The 19441-nt window shown below is 44.1% G+C and overlaps 1 protein-coding gene across 2 annotated transcripts; it reads right to left on the bottom strand.

Moving 5' to 3' along the window:
* Positions 1–772: 772 nt before the first annotated feature.
* On the bottom strand, positions 773–18993 carry kif3a (kinesin family member 3A). Of its 2 annotated transcripts, none has more exons than XM_052074349.1 (17): positions 18823–18993; positions 18151–18424; positions 16113–16257; positions 15735–15819; positions 15479–15584; positions 15074–15213; positions 14506–14703; positions 14244–14418; positions 14030–14128; positions 11255–11411; positions 10551–10731; positions 8862–8972; positions 8377–8502; positions 8026–8079; positions 7838–7906; positions 7607–7737; positions 773–2889 (listed from the first exon to the last, which is right to left on the bottom strand). In XM_052074349.1, exons 1-17 carry the CDS (start codon positions 18826–18828, stop codon positions 2841–2843), a joined length of 2106 nt encoding a protein of 701 aa, XP_051930309.1. In that variant the 5' UTR covers positions 18829–18993; the 3' UTR covers positions 773–2840. The 2 variants fall into 2 exon arrangements, with proteins under 2 accessions (XP_051930309.1, XP_051930317.1); XM_052074357.1 differs by lacking the exon at positions 18823–18993 and adding an exon at positions 18516–18717.
* Between the last annotated feature and the right edge of the window lie 448 nt (positions 18994–19441).

Below are 19441 nucleotides of genomic sequence, written 5' to 3' on the forward strand. Positions count from 1 at the left end.
ACTGCCCACCACCCATCCCCATCTCATACACGTTTTGTGTGGCATATAACGTTAACAGCGAAAAACAAACATTTGTATTAATTTATTCATGTGACAAATTTAAACAAGTTTAATTCATTTGAACATTTAATGCTTGGGAATGGTCTTATTTTTAACTCAAACATACATGTATGTTGACTTGAAAGTAATGGGATTTAAAAAAAAGTTATAACATTTATCACACACAAAAAAAAACGCTCATTTGACTCAGTCACCTTTGACAGGCATTTAAACTTAAAAAATATCAGTCAAGGAATTTAACAAGAACATTCAGAACCATTGTACAGTGCAGTGGAATAGTATTTGCCCCTTGTTGATTTATGTGTTCTTTGCATATTTATCACATACAAAATGGTTTCCCTTCAAAAAAAAGGTTTCCCATCATCAAACAAATGTTAATATTGCACATAGACAATACAAGTAAATACAAAATGCAATTTCTAAATGCCAATTCATCAAGGCCAAAAATAAATAAATCCAATAGTGCCTGTGCCCATGTGAAAAAGTAATTGCCCCCTAAACCTACTCATGGGTTGTGCTGCCCTTGGCAGTAATAACTGAAACTGAGCGTTTGCGGTAAGTGGTGATGAGTCTTTCACATTGCTGTGGAAGAATTTTGGCCCAGTCTTCTTTGCAGAATTGCTTTAACTCTGCCACATTAGTGGGTTTCAAACACAAACTGCCTGTTTGAAATCACTCTGTGGCATGTGGAAAAAAAAGAGCAACAAGAATGTGAGGTAAACGTGTGTAAAATAATTTAATAAATAAAACATCCAGAGTGAATGTAAACATTTGACATACATCATGATAATTAACAAAAGCCAGTTTGCCTCCACTATTAAACATGCACGTGAAATTAATATGACCTTCACAGAGCCTCATACAAGTGCATTGTACTAAGGCATACAGTAAATGTGGTGCATCTCAATAATACAACTTAACTTTTCAGAATAAAACAAAGTGGCACTAACGTCAGAGCTGGCTAGCATGCAGACTCCCAAAGTTTCTGACCCACGTCACATAGTAGAAAGCGCACTTTCACCGAAATACTTCGAACTATATCTCTCTTCAGAGGAGAGGCATTTCCCATAATCTTGAATTATTGAATTTGACTGAAGGATCTTTTATCATTGCAAATTACTGCATTGAGTTTTCAATCAATAAAACAGTTGGCTTGTCTTCATCACGCGCGTGCAAGAACAACTATCAGAACATACAGATACAGTTTATAGTTCATGTATTTTCACATCTTTTACTGGAAATAAGATATCCTTATTGGGCTGAAGGAAGTTCTATGGGCTGCTCTTTTTGAGGGACAGAGTCATTGGAGGACAAACTTGTAATTTCTGACTTAAATGATATGAAAAGGATATACGGTTAAACCAGCTTTTTTTGGGGGGGGGGGGCAAAATATACATTTGCATTTGTTGAATTAGTATCCCTTAGTTGGAAATGATACAACATAAGTGGCAAAAGATTGTTAAATGTTCTTATGAAACTGCAATTTAAAACATGTGAAGGTAAATTGTAAATAGTACTGCGATTTATCCATTGTGTTCATATTGTATTTAATTGAAAGATGTTTGTTGTTGTTTTTTTTCTCTTCTTCTTTCTACATACATTCTTGCTGCTGGAGGCTGTAAATTTCCCCATTGTGGGACAAATAAAGGATATCTTATCTTATCTTATCTTATCTTATGTGTTGTATTAGGATTCTTTTCCTTTTGGAAACATTTTTAAATGTCTGCAAAAAATTTTGCCATGATTGTTCTCACCCTGATCACCAAATGTCAGAACTATCCTCCCAATGTTCAAGACTTCTTTTGGACAGTCCAGCTTTTCCTCAAAACAGCTATAATCTGGTATTCGTTGTTCAGTGAGACAAGTCTGGGGACTGATTCAAACATATTTGACAGGGACATTTAAAAAAAAAAAGAAAAATCGCAACCTGGAGAGAGCTGCTCTGTGCGAAGGAAAATGTACTTGCCATGACACCGATTTTAAATATCAACTAGTTAACTTGTCCGTATCTTATGTCCCTTGTAACAGGGTCCTGTGGTGAGAATTAGCATTTGTGCTAAAACATGTCAAACACTTTCATCTGGTTAGTCCAATGTTTTTATAATGTCCATTATAAAAAAATTGAAATAAATTAACTTTGACTTGAGAATTTTGAGAAAATGGCATTATTGAAGGCATTTAGCACAGGTAACCTTATATTCAGACAAAGTATGAAAAAAACTGTCTCTTAAATCCACGCTTAACAGTCTTTTGCCCTTTTTTGTGTGCCATTTCTAGCAAACAGAAAACCACTCACCAAATAAAATTTAAATTGACCTCAAAATTTGGCTGGAGTATAAATCATTTTGGAGTTAACAGTACATCCTCTCAACTGTCATTTTTCATATCATATATAAATTGTACGAACTCAAAACTTCCTTTTAATTTGACTGATGTTGCTTCTTTGTATAGAATAAAGCACCACTTGAAATGTTTAAGACCAAGAATAACGGTGAGTCCAGTGACCTCTGATGAGTATTACTGTACAATCACTCTGTTGCAGAAAAAAAGCCAAATGTTGCCATGCCATGACTTCCCAGGGCACCACAGCTGTTGAAAATGCATTTCAAAGTGACCATATGTGTGAAGCTGGGGATCCTATGGACTATAATATGCAGCACATCTTATAGCAGGGTCACATTTAAACCTGTGTCAGCTATACAGTGTACTCAGATCATCTTTTGACTAAAGCTAATCAGTTAATTCAACGAGAGACTTCTCCACTTGACACTGCCATGTCTTCACTGCAGAGGGGACTCGATGGCCGCCTCTGCTTTTGCAGCCCTTTTTCTGTGAGGGATACCAGGCAAGTGTTAGCACTCTGTCAGATTATATCCTGATATCAGTACACATATACCAATTCACCTGATCAACAAATAACCACATTTCATTGAATAAAAATAGCACAGAATATTTGTGGTTTCAAGTTAAAAAAAGATTTACAAGCCATCCATCCTCAACCGCGGTCTCTTATACAATGTCGCAGTGAGAGTTTAACCCAGTTCACTGATAGCCGTGAGATGAGATGCTAACTGGCAACTGAACCGCCTTCAAGGAAGTTAGGCAAGTGAACTGCAACACGATGAGTGCCCCACTTACTCAGCATAATGTCACCCGACAAGAGTGTGAAGAGCATGGTACAGATTTGGCGCCCAGCTTTTGAGAAGCAAACCCCATTTGCAAGTTGCTTCCAAATCCAATTTGAGCAGCATGGGGTCAGCTCATATTACAATAAAGGCACAAAAAGTAACTCGGGGGGGGGGGGGGGGGGGGTGCGCTAAAGTCTAAAGCAGTGGTTCTTAACCTGGGTTCGATCAAACCTCAGGGGTTCGGTTAATCAGTCTCAGGGGTTCAACGGAGCCTCTGCCATGGAGGTTAAGACACACCCGACTCAACATGTCAATTAGTTATGACACGCCCGCTTGGCCATCACTGGCTGGTTAATTATGTGCAGTTGAAAAAATGTATACGTCTTGAAACATTTTTTTTCTGTTTTTAATGAATGCGTTTGTTTATGTCTTGAATTTGGTAAAAAAAAATCAGATTTTTATTTTTCACGAATGAAGAGTTCAGTGAATGTGCATATGAACTGGTTGGGTTCGGTACCTCTAACAAGGTTAAGAATCACTGGTCTAAAGACAAATGAATATTTACATGAGCAGCATATAATAGTGTCTTGAGGTATGAGTTTAGGTTATTCCGTGACCACACTCTTTAACTTCACAGAATCGTACCTCAAGTCGCCTAAAGACACTGACTTAGTATTAACCACTTCTCAAAAAGGGGGTGGGGGGAGGCCAGCTATAATACGCGCGCGCACATGCACACACACAGACTTCATCCTTGGAGTTAGTTAGAGAAAGCATCGTACTGACCTGTTTAGACACCTGAACTGTTTATAGTGTGAAAAACAATGTAGAATAGAGTAGATATAAAATGTCTACACACCCTGAACAAATGCCAGGTCTTTGTGATTTAAAATACATGAAAAAAATCCATCCATCATCTACCACTTATCCGGGGCCGGGTCGCGGGGGCAACAGCTTTAGCAGGGAAGCCCAGACTTCCCTCTCACTAGCTACTTCTTCCAGCTCTCCCCGGGGGATCCCGAGTCGTTCCCAGGCAAGCTGGGTGACAGTCTCTCCAGCGTGTCCTGGGTCTTCCTCGGGGTCTCCTCCCGGTGGGACATGACCGGAACACCTCACCGGGGAGGCGCTCAGGAGGCAGCCGAATCAGATGCCCAAGCCACCTCATCTGGCTCCTCTCGATGTGGAGGAGAAGCGGCTCGACTCTGAGCCCCTCCCGGATGACTGAGCTTCTCACCTTATCTCTAAGGGAGAGCCCGGACACCCTGCGGAGAAAACTCGTTTCAGCCGCTTGTATCCGGGATCTCGTTCTTTCGGTCATGACCCATAGCTCGTGACCATAGGTGAGGGTTGGGACGTAGATCGAGCGGTAAATTGAGAGCTTCGCCCTTTGGCTCAGCTCCTTCTTCACCACGACAGACCGATACAACGTCCGCATCACAGCAGACGCTGCACCGATCCGCCTGTCGATCTCCCGCTCCCTCCTGCCCCCACTCGTGAACAAGACCCCAAGATACTTGAACTCCTCCACTTGGGGCAAGATCTCCTCCCCGACCCGGAGGGGGCACTCCACCCTTTTCCGACTGAGGACCATGGTTTCAGATTTGGAGGTGCTGATTTTCATCCCAACCGCTTCACACTCGGCTGCGAAACGCTCCAGTGAGAGTTGGAGAGCCCCGTTTGAAGGAGCCAACAGCACCACATCATCTGCAAAAAGCAGGGATGCAATACTGAGGCCCCCAAAACGGACCCCCTCGACGCTTCGGCTGCGCCTAGAAATTCTGTCCATAAAGGTTATGAACAGAATCGGCGACAAAGGACAGCCTTGGCGGAGTCCTACACCCAATGGAAACGATTCAGACTTACTGCCGGCAATGCGAACCAAACTCTGACATCTGTGGTATAGTGACCGAACCGCCCGTATCAGGGGGTTCGGTACTCCATACCCACGAAGCACCCCCCACAGAACTCCCCGAGGGACACGGTCAAACGCCTTCTCCAAGTCCACAAAACACATGTAGACTGGTTGGGCGAATTCCCACATACCCTCAAGGACCCTGCTGAGGGTGTAGAGCTGGTCCACTGTTCCACCCCTGAATAGACCTTACCAGGGAGGCTGAGGAGTGTGATCCCTCTGTAGTTGGAACACACCCTCCGGTCCCCCTTTTTAAAAAGAGGGACTACCACCCCGGTCTGCCAATCCAGAGGCACTCTCCCTGTTGACCACGCGATGTTGCAGAGGCGTGTCAACCAGGACAGCCCCACAACATCCAGAGCCTCGAGGAACTCCGGGCGGATCTCATCCACCCCTGGGGCCTTGCCACCGAGGAGCTTTTTAACCACATCGGTGACTTCAACCACAGAGATAGGAGAGCCCACCTCAGAGTCCCCAGGCTCTGCTTCCTCCAAGGAAGGCGTGTTGGTGGAGTTGAGGAGGTCTTCGAAGTACTCTGCCCACTGGTTCACAACGTCCTGAGTCGAAGTCAGCAGCGCCCCATCCCCACTGTACACAGTGTTAGTGGTGCACTGCTTTCCCCTCCTGAGACGTCGGATGGTGGACCAGAATTTCCTCAAAGCCGTCCGGAAGTCGGCGTCCATGGCCTCACCGAACTCTTCCCACGCTCGGGTTTTTGCCTCGGTGACCACCGAAGCCGCGGTCCGCTTGGCCAGTCGATACCCGTCAGCTGCCTCTGGGGTCCCACAGGCCATAAAGGCTCGATAGGACTCCTTCTTCAGCTTGACGGCATCCCTTACTGCTGGTGTCCACCAGCGAGTACGGGGGTTGCCGCCACGACAGGCACCAACCACCTTACGGCCACAACTCAGATTGGCCGCCTCAACAATAGAGGCACGGAACATGGTCCACTCGGGCTCAATGTCCCCCGCCTCCCCCGGAACATGGGAAAAGCTCTGTCGGAGGTGGGAGTTGAAACTCCTTCTGACAGGGGATTCCGCCAGACGCTCCCAACAAACCCTCACTATACGTTTGGGTCTGCCAGGACGGACCGGCATCTTCCCCCACCATCGGAGCCTACTCACTACCAGGTGGTGATCAGTTGACAGCTCCGCCCTCTCTTCACCCGAGTGTCCAGAACATGCGGCCGCAAATCCGATGATACAACTACAAAGTCGATCATCGAACTGCGGCCTAGGGTGTCCTGGTGCCAAGTGCACATATGGACACCCTTATGTTTGAACAAGGTGTTCGTTATGGACAATCCGTGACGAGCACAGAAGTCCAGTAACAAAACACCACTCGGGTTCTGATCGGGGGGGTCGTTCCTCCCAATCACGCCCCTCCAGGTCTCACTGTCATTGCCCACGTGAGCATTGAAGTCCCCCAGCAGAACAAGGGAGTCCCCAGCAGGAGCACTCTACAGCACACCCTCCAAGGACTCCAAAAAGGGTGGGTATGCTGAGCTGCTGTTTGGTGCATGTGCACAAACAACAGTCAGGACCCGTCCACCCACCCGAAGGCGGAGGGAGGCGACCCTCTCGTCTATCGGTGTGAACCCCTATGTACAGGCACTGAGCCGGGGGGCAATGAGTATGCCCACACCTGCTCTGCGCCTCTCACCGTGAGCAACTCCAGAGTGGAAGAGAGTCCAAACCCTCTCGAGAGAACTGGTACCAGAACACAGGCTGTGTGTGGAGGCAAGTCTGACTATACCCAGTCGGAAATTCTCTGCCTCACACACCAGCTCGGGCTCCTTCCCTGCCAGAGAGGTGACATTCCATGTCCCAAGAGCTAGTTTCTGCAGCCGAGGATCGGACCGCCAGGGTCCCCGCCTTTGGCTGCCGCCCAGCTCACATTGCACCCGACCCCTTTGGCCCCTCTCATGGGTGGTGAGCCCATGGGAAGGGGGACCCACGTTGCCTCTTCGGGCTGTGCCCGGCCGGGCCCCATGGGTGTTGGCCCGGCCACCAGGCGCTTGCCAACGAGCCCCACCTCCAGGCCTGGCTCCAGAGGGGGGCCCCGGTGACCCGCGTCCGGGCAAGGGAAACCTAGATCCATTTATTGCATTCATCATTGGGGTCTTTGAGCCGTGCTTTGTCTGGCCCCTCACCTAGAACCCGTTTGCCATGGGTGACCCTGCCAGGGGCATAAAGCCCCAGACAACTTAGCTTCTAGGATCATTGGGACACACAAACCCCTCCACCACGGTAAGGTGACGACTCACGGAAGGGACACATGAAAACACAAGACAAAGAAATCATTTCAAAATTGTTTTTTCTCCCACCATCAGTGATGTGCAACCTGTACAATTAAATTGAGAAAAAAAACAGTTGGGATAGTTGGAATCATATTCAAACGCATGTTAAATTGAGGTAATACATGCCTGCCACCATTTAAAGTGCCTCCAACTAATCCCAAATAGAATTCTAGTAGCCTTTAAGTGTGATCTTTGTGTTGTGATTACCTGCGACCAGTCTTGGGCCGGCCGCTCTTGCTGCTTTTCGATGTTTTGGGCCTCTCTAGCTTCATCAGTGACTGTTGCATGCTCTCCTCTGTGTAAGCCAAATACACATATGACAGGTCCACCTCAAAAGGCTGAAGGATGAGAGAGTCATCAGGCACAGAGTTGAGAAGAAAGGCGACAGATTTGACATTTGTCAACTGGACTCGAGCAAGTAGAGGACAATAGACTTACATCTTTTTCTTTTTTGCCTGGAGCAGGTGTCTGCTTTCTCATATTGTTGCCAGTGAAGGCGACACATTTCTGACACAAGAAGCACAAATTATAGACAATTCATATCTCAACACCAACTACCCATCAGGATTCACTTCCACAGATAAATATAAGCTTCATATTAACATGAATCACAAATGAAAAAATACCAGCTGCCATTCTCCAATGTCTTCATTCCAGTGCACATAGTTCTCAATCATCTCCTACAAAAGAAAATAATACATCAAAGTTACACATACATAAATATAGAGCAGTGGGTTAGTCTTCATAGTTCGTATGGAGGGAGAGGCAAGTCGAAGGATACTCTTAAATAAGTCTGCCTGGACTGATATAAAGTCTCGCTAAACTGCAACATCAAAGAGCCATGAGAGCTGGGGGCACGACAGACAGGTGACGACCAAACCAAGTAACTTTAAATTGAAATGTAATGTATGTAAATTATTTGGTGACAAGCAAGATTCTTTCCCACTGATTGCATTTAACAGGTCATAAATGCAGACCTGGTATTCTTGAGGAATAAAGTTGTCTATGATCAGCATTTGGAGTCGCAGCTCCCGGCTCAGCTGGCGAATGTTCTCCAGGAGGCCCTCAATCTCTCGGTGGTGCTCCTGTTGCAGGTCTGCCAACTAAAGTACAAAACTCAAGTCTGAAGTTGGAAGAAGAAGGCAGGGCCTAAATGAGAAATTGCAAATTTCCCCAGTGTGGGATAAATAAAGCTTATCTTATCTTAAAAAAGGTTATCGTATATCTCACCAAGTTCCAGCAGTTTCACCACCATTTGTTACCAGCACAATTCTACCGATTCTCACATTACATTGAAGCACAGCGTGGCATCAGATAAGGAGATTTATGAAAGTCACTGCCACCCAACGGACGGGTGTTCAACCTTGATGAAGGTCCGTGCTGTCCTTCAACAGATGCTTTGTTCAAAATCTAATTAAACTTACCAATATGCTTAATGTACAGCGCCGCCAAAGTCACTTACCTCTGATTTGGCAGCCATCAGCATGGTCCACACTTTCTTCAGTTTCTTGGTCTTCCCTTGGGCCTCCTCCTGAAGGCTTGTGTACTTCTCCTCAATGTCCAAGCGCTCTTGCTGTTTTTCGATATACATAGATACAGGTTCTACATAAGGGTACAGTGCATAGCAGGTTGAGAAAGTACCGTATTTTCACGACTATTCGACGCATCGTACTAATGGCCGCAGTCTCATTAAAGGGTGACATTTCTGTATTTTACACATACACAGGACGCATCGTACTAATGGCCGCAGTTTTACAGTGGTAAAACATACGCCAGCTTAAACATACGGCATGCATGCGCGCACTCTAACACGTTAGCTTGAAGCATACGGTAGCATGCCAAGACATACAGATAAGATAAAAACACGTTTTTAAAAAGGCAACGAAAGCAGAACTGAGTTCGGGTGTATTTTATTTAGCCATCGTACAATGTTCTCACGTTTATCGATCAATCATCACCCAGAAATCCATCAAAGTCCTCATCCTCTGTATCAGAAGCAGAGGACTGCACATCTCACTTGTCATTGAATGCATCACATGCTAGTGTGAGTTGCTACGCATTGCCGAGCGGAAAGAAGGAGTAGCAACAGCAAAGTCAACATTTCTCTCGTGTGAAGCTTTCCCACATTTGAAAGTAAAGAACAGAGCGAAACATGGTGGCAGCGCGCGTGTGTGTAGAAAGAATTGAACAATTGTGCAAGTACCGTAATCCATCAAAAACGCCGCGTTCCCTCTCGTTGTTGCGTATTGTGGCGTAACTCGCCAAGTGCTGCCTCTCACTCTTTGTAAAGTTGTGCTTGCCACCGATCATCCATTGTTCCCATGCCGTTTGCAACTTTACTTTGAACGCCCGGTTGATGCCAATGTCCAGCGGTTGGAGTTCTTTAGTCAACCCTCCGGGAATAACGGCAAGCTCAGAGTTCATTTGCTTGACTTGTTTTTTTTCACCGCTGCTGTGAGATGGGCACGCATGCCAAAAGCATAACCGGTGGCTTTAAGTTTGAACTGAGCTTCGTAGGCGTGTCTTTTTGTCGAATTTATTTTCAGGGGTTCTTAGAAACCAAAACCGGAGTTGTTTTGCAACAATGCACATTGCCACACTCTATACAAGTGTTGGTACTGGCTTGAGGCGTCCACTTACACGCCCACCCTTCACCATTGACGGACTAGCTTGCCTGTCCTCTCTCTCCCTCTCTCTCACTCCCTCTCTCTCCCTCTCTCTCCCTCTCTCTCCCTCTCCATATATGTATATATACACGCCCACCCTTCCCTGATTGGTCGACTTCTTTCCGCATGCCTGGCCACAGTCACTTCCGCCTTTTCTCTATATAAACAGCGTGTCGGCTGGCAGTCAGATTTTGGAACTCAGCGCATATAAAGGACGCTCCGCACCATAAGGCGTCCTGTCCATTTTGGAGAAAATTTAAGACTTTTAATGGCGCCTTATAGTCGCGAAAATACGGTATTTTAATATATAGTAAACCTCCGCTAAATCTGCAATTTTGGAATAAGCAAGCCAATTTTCACTTTGGTCAGAATAAAAGAAAGTGCCAAATTGTTACCCAGTATTATTGTGTGACAGCTAAATGTTAAAAACATCAGTTTATCAATTTAAAAGGGGAAAAACAGCTTATTCCTTGCTACGAGTTTACCTCCTTTTCCTCCAGCTCCTTGCGAAGGCGCTCCGCCCTCCGCCGGCGTTCTTCCAACTCACTGTTGGACTCCTCCAGAAGCTTCTCCTGCTCCTCAGCCTTTGCCAACAGGTCGACACCCCCCACGATGACCTTCTTCTCCAAAGCTGACAATTTCTCACGCAGAAGATGATGCTCCTGCCTAAGAGTGATAACATGAGACACGCGATGTCATACAATTAAATCTGACGAGGAACACAAGTCATAATCTTAATTTATCTTACTCTACAGCAGTGGTTCTCAATTATTTTCTGTCGTGCCCCCACCAGGAAGAAGAAAACATCTCGCACCCCCTACCCCCTCTCTGATTGGATAAGCAATGTAATGTGATCATCTGCAGCAAGTGATGGCCAAGCAGGCGTGTCTCAACTAATTGCCTGGTTTGGTAGAGGCTCCGTCGAACCCCTGAGAACGATTCACTGAACCCCTTGGGTTCGATCAAACCCAGATTAAGAACCACTGCTCGAAACATTGATAAACAAAAATAGGCTCCAACAATAAGGTGACCTCTTTAACATAAGATTTATCTCCTGCAATGTTATAGACACAAAGATGAAACTCTGATGCATATTCAATAAATAAATAAAAATATCTAACGCATACTGATTGAGTGAGATTCATTTAAAGCCTGTGAAGCAGTGTTGCTACTCTTCTGGGGTACTCACTGAGCTTTAAGAAGATCCTTTTCCCGCTTCTCCAATTCCGCCTTTGCCTTGTTTCTCTCCTCTTCCTCCATGTCCAGCTTCGCCTCCAAAGCTTTTCTCTCCTCTTCAATCTTGGCCTGCATTTCCACCATCTTTTCTGGTGAAACCTTCTTCTTCCCTGAAAAAACAAAAAAGGTTCATGTAAATGGGATAGTGCAATATCCAATATTTTAATGGCACAATGGTGATGAAGATAGACAACCGCAGACGGAATTCAGTCTTGGACAAAAATGTAAAACGGCGACTTAGCAACAGAGTACCGTATTTTCTGTACTATAAGGCGCTTCAGAGATGAAGGCGTCACTTCAATGAATGGCCCGTTTTAAAATTGTTAATATAAAGGGCGCACTGCATTATAAGGCGCATAGAATAGAAGCCACAATAGTGGCTGCGATTTACTATTTATCCACTAGATGGAGCTACTGTGCCAGAAACACAATACAACAGTCTCGGTGTCTGGTCCTTGGCCAACAAGTCATGCACTTTTTCATTATAAATCTCCAGGTATGATACATGAACCAGAAATCTGTAGACGTGTGGGACATCGGCTAAGACTTTGTATCATCAGAACATTTGAAGTTGTTCCAATATCTTTTCAAATTTCATAAGCATCAGAATATTCAGATGCAAGTAAAAATAATATATACTGTATGTTGTATACAGAGATGACAGCGGAACAAATCAAAGACGCCATGGAGAAGACATTTGTTGTCGTAAAAAATATATTTGGACAAAAAGGGAAACCGGCAGATTGGCAGAAAAACGTATCAGCCCGACTTTTGAGTGTCGTCTCGGCTAGCTTAGCTGAGCTCTTGTCGTGTGTGACGTCGGTTGCGTCGGTGCTGATTGGTTGAAATCAAAAGACGCGCTTGCGTACATGTTCGCGCTGACGCACGCACAGCAGAGAGCAGCGGATTATCTACTGCTGAGGCGCACTTAGCTCGAGTGGCGTGGCCACAACAGTAATACCCTCACCTCGCCTTCTCATGGCCTCGCCATATCTCGGAGATTTCGAAATTTCGGCGAGAACGGAAGCTACAAAGGGTGCACGTGCACACAGTAAGATTAATCATTGAATGTTGAGTATTTGAATAGCGTTTTGTGTAAACTAATTAATGCGTGATCGGCAAGGTGTGTGTGTGTGTGTGTGTGTGTGCGCACAAATAAATAAATAAATAGATATATATATATATAATTTTTTTCCCTCCGGAATTTTCAATAAAGTCCACTTTCATCTCTGTGTATAAAACCAACTTCCAAAAATGTTACAGATGCAAACTTTACATTTTGTATTGCATACATAATGAAATGCAACACAATACAAAACGGCTTTATTTTTACAGAGAGTTTCACAATTGGTGCAGCTCAAAGAAAGCGCTTTCCAGAACATTTAAAATACTTCATTCAAGAAATCGGAATATAGATCCGTATATAAGGCGCATGAGATTATAAGGCGCATTGGTGGCTTTTTAGAAAATGTAGTGCTTTTAGGTGGACCTTATAGTGCAGAAAATATGCAACTTAAAAATAACCCCAGAAATATATAATATGCTTTCTACAAACAGCATAACACTTGCTACAGAACATAAGTACGATAAATATTATTACACCGACCTCTTTCACCTTGAAGGAAGAAGAGTTGTAAAGGCAAAATGGCAGGAGGAGGAGAAAGAACACATGAGTGGAAGACACAAATACTACTACAACAAAGACAAAGATACTGAGAACACATAACACACATTAATGAATGAAACAAGATGACGGCCCGAAAGATTAGAACAGGGGTGGCCAACCAGTCAGAGACGAAGAGCCATTTTTTTTTACTGTCTTACTGCAAAGAGCCACATCATACTCTTTGTCGCGCGTGCGCATACGCATACGCACACGCACACGCACTCACGCGCACACACGCAGGTGCCCACCAGTGCACTCGCGCACATATGCCGGCACACCACGATGAGCAACAGTCAGAACGGGCCGAAAATGAACGAAAGCTCAAGATACAAACAAACAAATTTTTTTTTACCACCCATTTCCTCTTCCCACGCCTTGCGGTCGACTTGGGACCAGTTTTTCTGGCTCCCGGTCGATTGCGATGGCCGTATTGGGAAACCCTGCCTTAAAATCAGAGGTAATTCGTTGACTAGCTTAGCGCAGTTGGTTGCGCACGAGCGGTGATGCAGTCCTCCGATTGGTTGGCCTCTATGTCAATCAAGTAACGGGATTGATGATAGGCTGACGTAGAACGTTCTGTGTATTTAGCGCCTTCGTTTGAATGGCATCGCCACTGCTGAGGCGTTTTCGACGGCTGTAATATGAAAGCCCGGGAGCCGCATTAAACCAGGTCAAAAAGCCGCATGCGGCTTGCGAGCCACGGGTTGGCCACCCCTGGAGTAGAAGAATAAAGCCTAGCTGAGTCATGAGCTGAATGTGGGCATATGCAAATAAATTTAGTCTAACATTAATAACAGCAGAGAGCAGAAGCAATAATGGGTGGATGTGATGTGTGTGTGTGTCGTATGCAATTTGCCACAAGCATTGTTTGTTAGTCAATTCAACTATCAGCTTTTGGCAAGTTGAAACTAAACAGACCCCCCCCCCAAAAAAAAAATTACGGACAAAACCACCATCATGTCAATAAAATGGGATCTTAACAAGTCATAGTGAAAGCATTTGACAACAGTAAATTCCTCCTCTCCATGAGGACAAAATGGATTCCTTTCCTATAATTCTGACCTCTTCGTCTCCTGCGTCCTTGTCCAGAGTCCCCTCCTTCTTCATCCCCTTCATCGAGGTCTTCTGATCCGCTGCCGTCCGAGCCAGAAATCTCTTCACCTAGGATGTTCAAAGCATTACGGAACAATATTATAAACTTACATGCAGACGACTACAACATGAGAGTGATTGTAATTGTTCAGCTCAAGTGTGTGGGGAAAAAAAGGTTTATAACCTTCCTCAAGTTTCTTCTTCAGATCCTCAATTTCCTTCTGAAATTTGCGGAGTAGAGCTTCCTTGGGATCCTCATTGATTCTGGCTTTGTTCTTGATGTTTTTGGCTCTGTTAGCATAGCGCAGGGTGCTGATCGTCTCATCATAGTTATAGTCTGCGGGGCCTATGTTTGCACACTGGTTGGGGACAAGCAAGAATGTCAGCATGCTTAAGTCTCACCAATTGTTAGAAAGTGACTTGCTTGTTTGACAAGTTTGACTTACCATCAAAGTCTTAGAGTTCCCTCCGAGTGAATCTTGCAGCAGGCGGGTAAGTTTGGAGTTCCTGTAGGGCACATGGGTGCTCTTGCCATCCACCAGGGCAGAGATGACGTTACCCAAAGTGGAGAGCGACAGGTTGATCTTTGTTGCTTCCTTGAGCCGCTGGCCTGTGGCCCCTGTTTTACCCTGTCTCTCTGAGCCCTGTTGATGAAGGTGGCAAGATTAAATTATCAGAACGGCAGAGCCCATGACCACATCATTACAATTTCTTTTTAAAATTTTGGTCATGGTGAAAGCTAAACATAATTCTGTGTTCTAAGTGTTTTCTAAAACTGGTATTATCTTTACATATGATATTCAAAACAACTCTTTATTCTTGAGCTACGCTTATTTTCATGCTTTTATAGCAGAGTAAATGTTGTTTTTTTTTACAAGCACTTGAACCAGCATTAAAGGTTTTCTTCTGACCACAGAGAGGAAATAATAGGTACAAGTGGACTCTAAACTTTGAAATGTTACTGTGATAATAACTTCCCTTTTTTTGAAGTGATGTAGCTAATGTTTTACATACTGCAAGGTCAACCAGATGAAGTTTTCCCATGCGCACGTGCTGGTTTCCATCCACACCCTTCTCGCTGCACTCGATGGTGATGGTGAAGATGGCATGTGATCTGGAACTGTGCTCATTCATATTTGTTGCACCAACTGAGCCTATTGAGAGGGAAATGCAAAAACAACAGGGAGTTCAATCAAAACAATGGTGAAGCTACACACAAAACAACTATTGTGTGTGAATCAAAAGGATACGCAGAATTGTGCAAAGGACAGGTTTGTGATTAAAGCCAGTTTAAAGCCAGATTAAAGTCAGTTTGAGCTCCTTGTTATTAGCAAGGTGGTTTTGCCAAATTATTCGATTGAGAATCTTTACAAGATTAACAATACTGTTGGAATATGAAGGTGTTATGTCTCTTCTTACGGTTTTTGTTGCCCAGTGTCATGATCCTGTCCATGTCGTCAGCATTGTTCGCCACATACCCAGAAAGATCTTTGATATACACGCCAACATCTGGTCTTTCTTTAACCTATTGAGGGGTTGTACACATTATGATGCGCAACAATTATTCATTCCCTCTGTTGCTTTTTGCCAGTTCTAAAAAGGTCAATGTCTTTAGCTGCTCTGTTTCAATATTAATTACTGAATCAAAACAATCTTTAAGTGACGGAGACGCTACCTCGAGTCTCTGTGTCTGGTCCTTGGCCAACAAGTCACGCACTTCTTCATTATAAATCTCCAAGTATGATACATGAACCAGAAATCTGTAGAAGTGTGAGACATTGGCTAAGATATCATCAAAACATTTGAAGTTGTTCCAATATCTTTTCAAATTTCACAAGCATCATAATATTCAGATGTAAGTAAAAAGAGTATATACAGTACATGCATACATATATATATACATATATATGTTGTATAAAACCAACTTCCAAAAATGTAACGGATGCAAACTTTACATTATGTATTGCATACCTAATGCAATGCAACAATGTATGGTACAAATAAAAGGCACAATATGGAGAATGTGGAAAACAAAGCCCTAATGTTTATGTACCTAGTGTCCCCCTCAGCCTTGGCAATGTGACCAAATATATGGGCAAAGGAATTGGGGATTATCCCTCGGAGCTCTGGCACTGCTCGCACACCTTCCATGGTGAAGGTCTTCCCGGTTCCAGTTTGCCCATAGGCAAAAATGGTACCTGAAATGGGTAGAAATATTACACACAAAAATGGGTTTGAAAATATAGAAAATGATGATCACGGATATGAAAGTTTGTGACCAAGTCTGACTGATGCACTGAATGAAGTAGACTCTCTTTGTATATATGCTGTTTGATTGTCTGGCCGACATTTCAGATGAAAGCTTGTAGTTTTGTCTTAAAATTTAGCTTTTGTGACACCAGTCTTGGAACTTTTCTGACACACTGGTAGATTTTGTTTGGTGGTGGGAGGTCAGATTTTTTCTAATATTAAGTAGGCACTTTGGCTCAATGAAGGTTGGTAAAATCTATCGGATGATTCATGAGAGGGCGAAACATATTTAAACATCCCTCAGTTAGACTTGGTGTACTTCTACAACACTACAATAAACACAAACAAAAAAGTTCCTGAATCTTAAGCCTGTGCAAGTATTCATGTTGAGATGTATATGTTTGTGCATTTCCTGCACTGACAGTTTGAAATTATGTCCTGTTTTATCATAATAAATTGTAGGAAATGTGGAATGTTTTTGTCATGATTTGGATAGATAGACGCTTTCATTAGTATGGTTTTGTTTTTAGTTTTATCATGTTTTGGGTCGGCGAAACGGTGATCGACTGGTCCGGCTCACAGTGCAGAGGTCCAGGGTTTAATCCCTGGCCCTCCTGTCTGGAGTTTGGATGTTCTTCCTGTGCTTGTGTGTTTTCTCCGGTTACTCCGGTTTGTTCCCACATTCCAAAAACATGCATGGTAGGTTGATTGAACTAAAATTGTCCCTCAGTGTGATGGTGAGCATGAATGGTTGTTGGTCTATGAGTGCCCTGCAGTTGGCTGGCGACCATTTCAGGGTGTAGCCCGCCTAATACCAGAAGACAACTGGGGAAGGCTTTAGCATGCACGTGACCCTCGTGAAGATAAGCAGAACAAATAATGGATGGATGTGTTCCTTTGCATGTATTGTCTGTCTCATTTGTGTTGTGTATATTTATTCGCATCAGCCCCGGTCCCTTGTGTCTGTCTATCAGCTCACTCTGTCACTCGGGTCTTGTCCAGGTGTTCCTCATTGTCTCGTCAGTTTGTTTGTATTTAGTTCCCTGCTTCCTGCCAGTCATTGTCGGATCATTCCTTCTGTTGTTGTCCTTGGCAGTCCCTGTTTGCGAGTTCCATTTCCATTTTTTTTCTACTTTGCATCTAGTTTTCTGGACTTACCGCACTAATTTTGTGTTTTTATTCCGCATGTCTTGTTTGCTTTTTTTATTTTATTCATGGAAAATATATTTGGTTTTGAGTTTGCCCTGCATTCATGTCATGTCTTCCTGCACTTGGCTACATCTTTCTTCTACAACAACCAACAGATGAACAGATGTATACTTATGTTGTATATGGAAGGTGGAGCATGTGATGCTACTCCACAACTGTAAATTTTAATCTTACTGTTGAACAACCACCAGTGGATAACATTGATGCCCCATTTTAGATAGGACATCAGCAAAGTTTGCGAGTCGACAAGGAGAAACTGCTGCATTTTGTGCAAACGAGCTCTTTTCTCCTGCTGTTTATGAAAGAATGAAAAAAGGCAGAATCAAGTTTTTTGGGGGGGGGGGGGTAAGTATTCTTTCATTTGGTAGTTTGGAGAGTGTGTACACAATATTAAAAAAATAACCGACCATAATATGTGGGTTTTGAAAATGTTTAAATGCTCTAAAATGGCTAGCCAGAAATGAGTTTTAGTTGATTACTAAAATAATCATGAGTGAGCAGCTCTAATATTGACAAATGTGCAGTTAATACATGTGATCAGTATCAGTCCACGTCACTCATGGATGAACATATTGGCTGCATAAAACCGTATTCGTACCCTGATAGTAATGATCACTTTTATCCTGTATTACCATTGTACCCTGCCAGCACCGAGTCAACGATGGGCCGGGCAGTGAGGTTGTAGACATCCAACTGTTTGCTTTCTGGTCCAAACACCGTGTCAAAGGTGAATGTTTTGGGCGGTTCCTGCTGGGTCTCCAGCTTGTTGACTGTGATGGTGCCGCGGATCTCGTCCACAGCGACGGCCTGCTTGTGGCACATCGTCGTCTCTTTCTGGTTGAGCGGACGACATCGCACCACCACCTTGACGTTATCGCTCACCTCCGGCTTGTCAAGCTTATTGGTCTGGAAGACATCACGGCCGGTCATTGCACTACACCTAACCACAGTCAAACCCTACAATGAAAAACTGCCAGGGATGAAATGTAATTAGTACCCAATCATAAGAGTCACGAGTAGATTAATTAGCAGTAGTTTCTGTTAGTCAGCTCTCGGTTGCTATGGATGACGAGACGGAAACATTACAGATAACATCAACGGCGAGAAAAATCGAGTATTTACAGTGACTTTACGCATTCGACGAAACAGACAACGTGTAACAAAGCGCCAAGTGTCCATTTCCCAGTCGTCTGGTTAACGGCGAGTGAGCTAACAAGCTAACCGGTTAGCATCACATCATTGGAATCTGAGGGAGGAACCCTTGGTGAACAAAACACAAAATACAAAAGGGCGCAACGACTTACCGGCATATTAATACAGCAGAGATGTAATTAGAGTATACGTGCAGTGACTGGTATTCGTATGGTTGTGTCCGTTGGACATTAGACTGGTTATTTAAAGAATTTAAACGCCATCGTAGAATCCGTAACATCAGTCTCAGGTTCGGTAGCCTGACTGAGACTGTCTGCGCATGCGTCACCTGCTGCAAAGCGACTTAAATGGAAATTAAGTCAAGTCAAGTCAAGTCAACAGTATTTATAGAGCACTTTCAAACAGCCATCGCTGCATACAAAGTGCTGTACATGGAGCGATTTAACATATACAATAAACAGTAAGACGAATCAGTAATAAGTAATAAGTAATAAGGCGGTAGAAAGCACCAAGCAGTAAAATCAAGAGCAAATCTAAGTCATGCTGAGTAAAACGCCAAAGAATACAAGTGAGTTTTGAGGAGGGCTTTAAAGATGGGCAGCGAGGAGGCTTGCCGAATGTTCAGTGGGAGGTCATTCCAGAGAGATGGACCAGCAACAGAAAAGGCTCGATCCCCTCTGAGCCTCAGTTTAGTTCTTGGTACGTCTAGCAAAGACTGGTCCACAGACCTGAGGCGCCGGGCAGGGGTGCACTCAGTTGCCGACATAGTTT

This window comes from Hippocampus zosterae, chromosome 1 (genome assembly GCF_025434085.1).
Source record: "Hippocampus zosterae strain Florida chromosome 1, ASM2543408v3, whole genome shotgun sequence".
Taxonomy (NCBI): domain Eukaryota; kingdom Metazoa; phylum Chordata; class Actinopteri; order Syngnathiformes; family Syngnathidae; genus Hippocampus; species Hippocampus zosterae.